Source organism: Canis aureus, chromosome 18 (genome assembly GCF_053574225.1).
Source record: "Canis aureus isolate CA01 chromosome 18, VMU_Caureus_v.1.0, whole genome shotgun sequence".
NCBI classification, from domain to species: domain Eukaryota; kingdom Metazoa; phylum Chordata; class Mammalia; order Carnivora; family Canidae; genus Canis; species Canis aureus.
Window position 1 is genome coordinate 1,077,891 of NC_135628.1, and position 12,219 is coordinate 1,090,109.

Below are 12,219 nucleotides of genomic sequence, written 5' to 3' on the forward strand. Positions count from 1 at the left end.
GAAACGTTACAGGAAATGATCAAATCCAGGCCTCTTCTATAATACAGACTTCCTTGAGTTTATTTTTATCATAAAATTTCTAGGCATTAAGAAATGTTGAGGCCATAAAATGTAGTCCTGTGCATGGATTCCATTTAGAGGAGAATTCAAGAAAAATTTAGAAGTGAGCCAATCTCTTAGAGAATTTAGGCAAAATTAATACTCTTAGCCATTCAGCTCTCTCAAAGTTTGTTAGCCTAAACAATTTTAATTGAGTTAAATTCTAACCCTCAACTAGTTTTTTTCTTATTAAAACTGACCATGAAAAAGTTTGGAAACCTTTATTTGGACCATCAATGTTCTCTGTTTTCCATTTTTTGTTTTTCATGCTCTTTATTCTTCATGTTTTCGAATTGAGAGGATTTCAATAGTTTGAAACATTTGTGTCTCTATGACCTCCAAGGAAATCAGTACAGTGAGTTTAAAGATGGGATGCAGCTAAACTATAAAAGGCAAATAAGAACCTTCAATATGATTTTCTATAAACTACATTTAGAGAAGTTCATGCATGTGAGAGCCTTTAAATTCAGCATGTGAGACCATGCATAATTTTACCAAAATGCTCTTAAGTGGAGTCACACCCTTCATGAACTTTTAAAATATTTTAATGTTAGTGAGGGCAAGTCATAAGAAATGTTTGCTAGTGACACATATATTATACTATCGATTTTTCTCTGCTAAGAGGCTATGGGAAAAAAGTCTCAATGATAATCCGTTCTCTTCAACATGTTTAAGGAAATGTTTTAAAATTAAAAACAAACAAGCAAGCAAATTAAAACATGGTCCATCTTTACCTAACTTCATACTTTTAACAGGCAAAAGTAGTTTTCTTATTGATTGTCAAGGCTGGGGCAGGGCAGGTATAATTATCACAGTGATGACTGATTTTCTTTCCTTTCAATATTCTCTGAGTGCATCATTGCATGTGATTTATCCTTATCCTTTCGCCACAGCATAAGTTAACTTCAATTTGGTTTCCAATTAGATTATTTGAATTGACTAAAATTCTGGGGTTGCCCTGGATCACCTTTTACCCCATATAATCCAGAAATCTCTCTGCTGAGTGTCTTTAGAACAATTGTTAAACACAATACTTTTAGAAAATTTTTTCTATCAGGGGCGCCTGGGTGGCTCAGTCAGTTAAGCGTCTGTCTTGGGCTCAGGTCATGATCCCAGGGTCCTGGGATCGAGCCCCATGTCGTCGGGCTCCCGGCTCAGAGGGGAGTCTGCCTCTCTCTCCCTCTCTTTGCCTGCCCTTCCCACTCCCCACCCCTCCACAGCTCATGCTCTCTGTCAAATACATTTTTTTAAAATGTGTGTGTGTTTTTTTTTTTAATCTTCCTGGAGATTCTGAAGCCATACTTCTGAGTCTGAGAGTTCACAGCGCCCAAGTCATAGTTCTGGTGATGGGCGCAAGCTCATATTGGGTACCCTCTGGCTTGCTGGTTCTTCACCAGAAAAACTGGCATTTTAGCAGCCATTGATCGGACTCAGGCAATACTGATATATTAAGTAGTTCAAAATCATACTGGTTTGCAGTCTTCTCACTCACTTCATCAAAACAGACTGCATGAAGGCTATAAAAAGTCCCACAGTAAAGACGGTTAATGTATTTTTTGAGCGAATACAGAAAATTCACATGTGTGATAACTGAACAAAAGCTATTATTGCTTCATTACAGTTTAGTTTGGGGGCACATGTCATGTTAAGTTTTCTAGAAGAGCATGTTAGTAACACATTAATATTCCACGACACAAAAAAGCAACACTGATGTAGGTTGGCAAGCAAGGCTTATTTAATTGTCTAAAGAAAGCCAAGTTTCACACTGCAAGAGGTTGAAGCAGCGTAGACTGCAATATCTTGAAACTGTGATTTTAAATATTATATAGTAACAGCCATAGCACATGATGATACAGAGCGAGGACAGAGAGACTGTGATTTAACAAACACAACTGTTACACAACTGACAAGCACACAACAACAGAAAAATGTGTGGATCTAAGTCACCATGCATTTAAATTTAACACATATAATTACCAAGACCCTAAAACGTGTACTTAAATGATATCCTCTATAATTGTATAATAATTAACTCTACATTATAGAATAGAAATGACACACTTATTTTAGTTACAATGAAATAAATATATTTATGAATAGTTTATTCATAAATATAGTTTTCTACAAAGTATTTGGAAAGAATATACTTTAAGCTTACTAACCTTTCCTGAGGAATTCGAATAGTTTCTTAATATGAATTTATGCAGGTTATTTTAAAATAGCAATTTATAGACATATTTAATGGACACTCGTTTTATGGTGACACTGTGGTACACAGCAAGTGTAATGAAAATGCACAAGCAATAATCAAATTAGCCAAAGTTAAATGCACAACTTAGAAGGTTGAGTTTTCCTTCATAGATATTGATTAAGATATTTGAAATCTACCATTGAAAGAATGAGGGCAATTAGAAGTGACCCCCTTCATTTCTTTTTAACAAAAGTAAAAAACAATACAGTATTTAGAAAACAGCTTATCCAAAATAATAATAAAATAATTCAACAGGGTACATTACAATGTTACTAAGGTAATGAACAATATGATTAACAGGATGAAATGGTACTGATGAAAACCATGAAATAAGCAGCAAACTCAAAAGCCACTTACATCTACATTAGCCACATAAATTATAAAATTCACAAAGCTGGTAGGTACCATCACACTAAAACACAAGATAGTACTTTTATCAAGACTTCTACTGTGATATATTTACAACAGACACAATATTTAAGATAATGTAGTTTTAGTAACAAATTAAAAATATATGAATTGAAACGCCATTGCCGCCTTTTAGATCAGAACAAAAGTTCCAAAAGAACAAATCTTTTCTTTATGAAGAAATAGGAAGACCCCAAACTTTGGGTAAGTTGGTTTTTGATGAAGGACTGCCACCAAATTATTTTGGTGGCAATAATTATAGAATAGTCTAAGTTTTTAACCTTGGATTTACAGACGGATATCATAGTGAAACATCAAATCAAATACCATCTTTTACTAAAACATCATTACCGTACAAAATGCTTTAAGGGACTGAGATATCCATGGGGACTAACATCTCATTAGTTCGACATTGTCCTCAGCCTTTGAATAAATGGAAATCAAGTTATAATATTTGTTATTTTGTACAAATGTGAACGTTCTACAAATGATACAAGAATGTTGTACTTTGTGCCAGTATAGAGTCAGTCTAAAAGGATCACTCAGAAATTACTTCTGTAGAAAATAGACATTTGATCTGTTTTTCTTTATGCAATAAGCATTTCAAAAGTAAAAACGAAAGAATTAATAAAGTTTGAAATTCTGGCATAGTGGATAGAGCAAGAAAGATATAACACAAATAGCTGGAAGTAATTATTTTTTGTAAACTCCTGGGACATTGTTTCATGTGCAGAAATGAGAGTGTTATAATTAAACCAAGGTAGTAAATTAAATGAATGCATTTAATATAATTCATATCCTAAAATATACAATAGGATTCGAGGAGATTTTTACGTGCCATACTTCTTCAATTCACATATGATATTGGCCAATATAGTCAATGTTGCACTGCTAGGTGGATCGATATGGGGAACTGTGGTGAGGGATGACAGTGGAGGACGGTATAACTGAAGCCAGGGTCAGTAAATTTGATACCCACCTTTCAATAAGATTTAGTGTTCACATTCCATTTAAAAGTAGCCTAATTTTGAAGAATAATGCTAAATAACAGCAATACATCATACCCAGGCCATGATGCAGATCGTAAGAAATATTAATTAGTGATACTGTCATCATGATAGTAGTAATTAATATTTATCAGCCATCAACATTTTAACCTGGGAAATAGCTTGGCAAGTTTCGTAGCCCGTGGTTTAGAAGCACATATAATCTATCATCTAATGCTCTGACATATATACATCAACTTAAAAATTTAACTAGTGAGACCAACTATGTTGAGGTAATCAATGAGCAAGCTCACAAGGGATTAAAGTCCTTGCTAATTCATATAGACCACAAAGGTTAATCAATATATCGGTTTTCCTTCAATGTCGAACTGGAATATGCTATAATTGATATAGTTTATTTACTATCCATCTCCATTAAAAATTTACAAAATATCAGTGAGTAGACTCAAGGTATGGTAGTGATGACTGAAGAATATCTACATTTGTGTATGCATGTTTGTATATATTTATGAATATGCGTATGCATGTCTATGTGTATATAAACATGTACATATACACATGTATACGTACATACATAATTCCATCCTATTACCTTAAAACTGCTTATGCTAACAAAGGGAAGATTTTAATTGTATTCATTTGTAAATGGTCAAATTATGATGTTGTGCACTTCATTCGATTATTGCATAAGGTTTTAGATCAAAAGACTTTTCCATAATTCTTAGAGAAGATCCATGCAAATAAAGCACAATTAGAAACATCTTCGTTTTGCTTTGTGAAAGAATACTGGCAAATCAGCTAAGAAGAAAACACTCTACCCCCTTCACACAGAATTATAGAAAGTGGATAAAAATACCTAAGATAAGCTGCTGGATACTTTGTACAGATATTCCAAAGTACCTCACATGAGCCTACGATCACATGTATACTTACTACAAAATGCTTTGGGTGCTGAAAAAGGAAATAAGCACAAATGAAATCAACTCTTCGTTATGAAAATATAAGTCTTGATATTTACATAGCTATTTTCATTTGATGACCATTACACATAACAACTGATTTTGCTGCTCTTAGTTTACAAATAGGAAACTTCAACGTTTAGAATGAATTTACTTATTGTCCTGCACCACATCTGCTGAATGAAAATGGTTTCCAAGCTTCATAAAATTAACTGATGATCCAGACCAAAAAAAAAAAAAAAATCATTTCGCCCTTTGGCCAAAACAATATAAAGTCAGAGATAAAGCACCAACTGTATCCAGTAACTAAACAAGCCTCATATATGTAGATAACATAAAGGATGTCAGGAGAGCACTTACCGGGGTCATCGGAAGGCATGTCAACAATGAGCTGGTCACTGTACTTTCCATATAAGCCATTAGTGCATATGGCTACTATCTGAAGCACATAACTCATATTGGGTATTAAATTATTGAGAATAGCACCCTAAAAGAGAGATGTCAGTAATTATATAAGTGTATTATAAGAGTCCTAACATAATAGACATCTACCTTTGGAAAGCATTTCTTATTTGTCGGTGGAACATTTATCTTATTAATCTAAGAAAAAATTTATGGGCTGTTGTTAAGTTGAACTTGTGATATTTGTGAATTAGGCTTTTTTGGTTTAGAAATTAGTTTTAGAAAGTTTCATTTTGGGATGCCTGGGTGGCTTGGTCAGTTAAAAGGTTGCCTTCAGCTCAGGTCATGATCCCACGGTCCTGGGATCGAGTCCCACATCAGGCTCCCTGCTTGATGGGCAGCCTGCTTCTCCCCCTCCACCACTTATGCTCTCTCACATTCTCTTTCTCTCTAAAATAAATACATAAAAACCTTAAAAAAAAGAGAAAGTTTCATTTTTACTAGAACTCATCAAATTCATAAATGAGTACCCCAAACTACAAATTAAATATTTTAGACAAACATGCAGCATTGGCAAAGAGCAAGATGTGAAAAATACAGTGAACACCCAACTTATCTTTTTATCATAACAATATAGATGCCAGACAAGCTAGAATTATTATCTTCTCAACATCATTATGAAAAGAAAGAATGGAATATTCTCATAAACCTCACAGTGGACGTACTTCATAATGTCTCTGTTCTAGACACCCGGGTTAAAATGTTGTTATGTATTTTATCAGTTTAGTCCACATGATACTCAGCACCGTGATAACAAGGACAGTTTTTGTCCAGGTGCAGATACCCAGACCTTGAGGGATGCCGGCCGTCTGAAGGCACAGTCAGTAGTGACTCCGGCCTGCCGTGGGGCTTTCCTGGAGCCATACCCAGACAGGGTCTTCTCAACTGGACCCCAATCTATGGCCAATCCCTCCCTACCAAGGCAAAATTTAGTACTGAGATGCTCAAGTCACAGAAGGAATCTGTTACTTTTTTTAAAAAAGTATTAATTTTAATTCCACCTAGTTAGTAGACAGTGCTGTATTGGCTTCAGGTGGACAACATAGTGCTTCAACTGTCCCATACCGTACTTTATTTTCTTTAATTTGCGTGCATGACTATGGAGGAAGAGGGAGCGGACCTTTGCCTCAAAATTATCTGCCTCCTATTCCAAAGGTTCGGACTCAGGTGATTTCACATCTGCTACTTGGAAATTCGATGCAAAGAGTCCCCTGCTGTATTTTTTTGTGCCAGCAGAGGATGGTGGGGACAACGATATATGACCGTATCAGAGCACTGAGATTCTACGTTCAATTATTTCCACAACTGTGAGAAAGTCAAGGTCATAGTCAAGGTATTTAGCTCTTTCTTGAGTCCCTTTATTTGTAAAGAGAGGCTACGCGAGATGAGTTTTAGTTCCCAAGTCTTCTGCAAGTGTCTGCTCTATAATGCTGTTGGTGGCCAAGCTGTGATCTTCCTGTCACTGAAAACAAGTAAGAACCTAGTGTGATTCACTGTGAGGTCTGACCTTGTTTGCTTGGTATAGCTTCTGCTCCCCTCCTCCCCACCGGAGCGTCTCACACAGAGTTTAGGGCAACAATATATCATCATCCGTTAAGTTCTCACCTTGAAAATTAAACGCTAGTGCTATCACTACGTGAAACAACTGATCTTATAGTTACCAAGTCTTGATAGCCGTCGGTCAAAAATTCACGCTTGGTTTGGTCTTCTCCCTCTAGCTGCTGATACAGAACGGCAAATTTCTCAATCATGGTATCATAAACCACTCGTGGTCTCTCCCACGTCACAAGCAGGCTAGTATAATTTTCCGGGTCAGCTTGGACATTTTCTGGTTCTGAACTACAAACTTCAGAGAGAGAGAGAGAGAGAGAAGGTACAATTAACGATACAAATGTCGGCCTCCAAGATTTTAACAAGTAAAACACATTCTACGAAAACGTGTTGCATTTAATTTCAACAGAAGGTAAAGCGTTACACTTCTCCACTGCGGAGCTTTTGCTTATGGCATCTCATGTACCTGGAACACTTTTCCTTCCCTCCTACCTCCACCTGCGTCTACCTTCCCGTTCAGGAAAGGCCTAGGTCAGAGGCTCCCTCCTGTTACGTGGGCTCTGATCTCTGAAGCGATCTGGGTCGTTTTCAACTGTCTGTCCTAACACACAACTATTGCATTAGTTGCATGTTCTCTTACATTATTCTCTCCTCAAGAGGGCTTAAGTCCTATACTAGCTTATACACACAAGCATCACAGCTTTCTATTTCTATATTGCTTAGAATACTGTCTTGAATATATTTGGCATACAAATTCATTTTTAAAAATAAAGGATGTCTTCAAGCTCGTGATGTTTTTATTTCTCGTTTCATGCCCAACAGATATGTTTAGCTCAGCATGAGGAGAATTTAAAATGACAACATATGGTCTGTTATCAGACATTGTTGTTGTTTCAAAATCCTCGAAATAGTGTAAAGTTCCCTATCAGAGAAAACTATAGGAGAACAACTAAAGCTACCGTTTCTGTATTTTTCAGACTTGCTGACAAAAATCCCACGTTGGCAATTGATTTTAGGAAATTAGAAGGGATCCCTGGGTGGCGCAGCGGTTTGGCGCCTGCCTTTGGCCCAGGGCGCGATCCTGGAGACCCGGGATTGAATCCCACATCGGGCTCCCGGTGCATGGAGCCTGCTTCTCCCTCTGCCTATGTCTCTGCCTCTCTCTCTCTCTCTCTCCCTGTGTGACTATCATAAATAAATAAAAATTTTAAAAAAAGGAAATTAGAAGATTTGTTTGTCTGATCTGAAAAAAGAGTTTGAAAATAGTTCAGGGACTTCCTAACAATGAATTCAAGCCCGTGCTGGGAATCCTGTCAAAAAATTTTGTCCCATTAAAAAGAGGATTTTGATACTTCCTGAAGTATATTCATAAGGTGATGATTTGGACTAATTACAAGGATGAAAATCATGAAATTTTATGATATTGTGCTATTGGAGCAGAGCAATAAATATAATCCGTTCACAAGCCAGGTCAGTTTGCAAAAGAGGAGAAAGGTCTGTAACGCTAAAGACTGACATGGTCACAGAATCCAAGCTTTGCTCCTGGGAGACACCTGATGTTATAAAGCCACGAGATGAGACTATGAGGTCGACCTGAGTCAGCCGACAGCCGACAACCGACCGCTACAAAGACTAAGTGAAAATATACTCAGGATAGCATCAGGGTGGGACCAAAAAGGCTGTGGTCTCTCCTAGCTTGCAGTTTTGCTCATGAACACAAGAGAGCAGTCAAAACTAACACCTGACCGCGTAAATCGAAATCTGAATGGTCTCTGCATGTGTGATAACAGGAATTTGAGCCCATGTATGCTCTGCTGGCAATGGTATGTACATGATCCAGAAAAATATAAATATATATGCTTAATAATACACGCATGACTTTACATGAGTGAGAGACAGGAGGATTCACTGTACAAACTGTCATGTGTTGTTGTTGTTGTTGTTTACTAAGGATTTAGGGTGAGGTGTTCCTTTGGGAATAAGAGGACAGTTCTCCAAAAATGTGAATTCATCAAAAAGCATGAATTCAGACTAAGACAAGGCATTCTTCTCCAGGTCTAGACGACATCATTACTCATCTAGGGACACTTCTTCAGTGGCCACGAGATGGCAGCAGACCGTCGATTATCCCCAAAGTGAGCCAGCCACGCTGGGAACTGTCCAGGGAGGAGCAGGATTGCCTGGGTCTCGCTGCTAGGGAAGCCCAGGTTCCTTCTGAGAAGGTCAAAGCAATTCTGGACAGTAGCATGGGTAGACTTTGTCCCACAAAAAATCAATCCCCCTTTTTAGAAAGCGGGAATGATTTAAAGTGAACTATTCTCTCCCCCCCCACAAAATGAAACTATCTTAAAATTCATTAGAGTTGTACGCATGCACACAAAGCAAAAATCTCTTGAGAAAATAGAAAATTATTGGCTGCAAATATGCCCAAAGGACTGCTACTTAATTAACACACAATTACTTTGGCTGGATGTATGTGTTTATTCCGCCTTAATAGTTGAAATCAGCAGATGTTTTGAATTTTAAGAATCAGCATTAATATAAAGTAGGAGTTTAAAAACAAACTTGCATTTCCTTGTCATCGGGTTATTATTCCCCTTGCTTTCTGTGTTTTACAAATCTGTAAAAGCTTATAGGTAATTTAATAGTGTAGGTTTACATTTTAATTAGGGATTATTTTTTTAAGATTTGTTTATCAGAGAGAGAGAGACTGTGTGAGTACATAGAGGGAGAGGGAGAAGCAGACTCCCCACTGAGCAGGGAGCCCGACCTGGGGCTCAATCCAAGGACCCCGAGACCATGACCTGAGCCAGGGCCCCCGAGACCATGAGCTGAGCCAGGGCCCCCGAGATCATGACCTGAACCAGACCCCCCGAGATCATGACCTGAGCCAGGGCCCCGAGATCATGACCCGAACTGAAGGCAGATGCTTAACCCACTGAGTCACCCAGGTGCCCCAGGAAATTTTTTAATGTTCCTTTTGTTTAGTGATAATCAACAGCTTAGTAATATGTTATAAATCTTTAGCTAGACTTTATCATTTAGATGCTGAAATAGGTGATTTTATGGGAATAATACACTTTAGAATGTGCTCCAGAGGAAAACCCGTACTGCTGTATATTGCTTATGGTCTTGCCAAAGGGCTGCCCTTCTATAGGGTAGGGATGGATCTTTAAAAGAACAATCTAGTTCATTCCATGTACACTACGTTTAGTGTACACACAAAAAGCTGGGTAATAGTCATGGGGTAAGTTATTAATTTGCACTAAATTTTCCAGGTTTTCATTATTGGAATTGGCTTATGTTATGTTCGCAGGATATATACTCTGTAAAGCACCGTACTTGGATTAAAAGCCAAGAAGAGTTTTCCAGATTCACATGTACTCAGACACCCAACACAAGCTACTAACTGATACAATAAATAGTAGCGAAACTAATTTCCTTCATCATGGGGAGTGCCGATGGGCAGGGAGGCAGGGGTGGGGGGTGGGGGGGTACGGAGAGGCCCAGGGGTAGGGAGGCCAGAGGATAGGGAGGCCGGGGGTTGGGAGAGGCTGAGGGGCGGGGAGGCCGAGGGTAGGGAGGCCGGGGGGCAGGGAGGCTGAGGGGCAGGGAGTTCTGAGGGGTGGGGAGGCCCAGGGGCAGGGAGGCTGAGGGGCAGGGAGGTCTGCTTTCTTCAGGACTGAAGCCCACGCCCAATGCCTTCCACAGCCACTCGTGACCCGGTCACAGGTAGTGTCTTTGAGCAGCACAGGCCAGGAAGCGGAAGCTGGCTCCCGTGGGTCCCCTGCCGGGCCCGGCCACGACAGAGCTGGGGTCCGAGGCGGGTCATGCGGGGGACACCTCGTGCCCTGGCACCGGGCGAAGGCCACTCACTCAGGAAGAACGGGGGCGGGGCCTCCTCTGCGAGCCACTGCAAGTGTCACTCCTTGGAGGCCTCGTCACCGTCTGAGGCCACACGAGCAGGGGGTGCGGTCCTCGCCCTCGGGGAGCTCAGTGCCAGGGCAAGGGCAGGGCGGGGCGGGCGCTCCTGGGAAGGCGGAGAAAGTGTCACGGCTGTCCAGGACGTGCCCAGAATGTCCCCAGGATGTCCCCAGGATGTCCTCAGGACGTGCCCAGGACATGCCCGGGACATGCCCGGGATGTGCCCAGGACTTGCTCAGGATGTGTTCAGGACGTGCCCAGGATGTGCCCAGGATGTGCCCAGGATGTCCCCAGGACATGCCCAGGATGTGCCCAGGACGTGCCCAGGATGTGCCCAGGACGTCCCCAGGACGTCCCCAGGATGTCCCCAGGATGTCCTCAGGACGTGTCCAGGACATTCCCAAGACGTGCCCAGGACCTGCCCAGGATGTGCCCAGGATGTGCCCAGGATGTCCCCAGGTTCAGCCCGGCTGTGTGCCCCTGGAGCAGAGGCCGGTGCGGGTAACACAGCTCGCAGCCCCGCTGAGGCCCAGCCGCCCTGCAGACACGGGGGTCCTGGGGAAGCCTCAGCCAGGAGCCCGAAGACTCAAAGGCAGGAGGGAGCAGCAGGTCGTGACAAAGTGAACGTGAACGCCGGCACGAGTGTTAAAAGCCATAGCCCAAAATGACCTGCCCCAACGTGACCCTGTCCGCGGCGGGACCCTGTGCGCAGTGGCGTCCTGGCCTCAGGTGAGAGGCCAGAAGGCGTCTTTCAGCTTCCAGCCCAGTCATCAGCCTTTCCGGGGACACATGGGCCTGACTTCAACAAGATACAGGACCTTCTAGGGAGAAAATGACCCTCAGGTCACTCTTCTGCATACAGCTGGAGGCCAGGGGTCACGGCCACACGACCTTAACGGATGCTATTTAAAGTCACTGACCTTCAGGAAGGCGAGTCTACTGCTGTTTAATTCATCATGACATTTTTCAGGGAAGTAGAGAAAATGTCTCGCGACTCAAAGGCGGTTTTAGGCTGCAGGGTCACCCTTTCATGCAAACCTGCCTTGAAAAGCATTTTCTATCATATTTTTTTAGACTCTTTGCAGTGAATGTATTGCAATGCTAGCAAGTGAAATCTGAGGTGCGTTTATGATTTAGTTCAACAAGCCAAAGCCTTAAAACATGAAAAGCTTGAGGAACGCCCCACACCTGTCGTGATAGCTTGCCCCCCTGACACGCACCACACGGCTGTGTGCATGCACACACTCCATGCATAGCAGCGGCAAGTCTGGGACATATTATGTTCGAGGGACTGTACTGCGTTACAGACTTTAGCCCATTTAAACCTCACAACAAGGTGGTCTGATTTTATAGGTCCAGTAACTTGACAATCTTTTAAAGATTCTATCTATCTATCTATCTATCTATCTATCTATCTATCTATCTATTAGAGACAGTGTGTGAGCCTTTGTGTGCATGCGCGGGGCAGGGTGGGGAGGAGGGTGGAGAATCCCAAGCAGATTCCTCGCTGAGCGCAGAGCTTGAGGCGGGCCTGACTTGGTGACCCAGAGATGACCAG

At 41.1% G+C, this 12,219-nt stretch overlaps 1 protein-coding gene across 1 annotated transcript in view; it reads right to left on the reverse strand.

Moving 5' to 3' along the window:
* The window catches only part of PTPRZ1 (protein tyrosine phosphatase receptor type Z1), a 156,241-nt gene that overhangs the window by 50,120 nt on the left and 93,902 nt on the right, over positions 1 to 12,219 (reverse strand). The window contains exons 9-10 of the mRNA XM_077855943.1: positions 6,848 to 7,032; positions 5,085 to 5,211 (exon numbers count right to left, since the gene is read on the reverse strand). Of these exons, the coding sequence (XP_077712069.1) occupies positions 5,085 to 5,211; positions 6,848 to 7,032 (312 nt within the window). The remainder of the gene's footprint in view (positions 1 to 5,084; positions 5,212 to 6,847; positions 7,033 to 12,219) is intronic.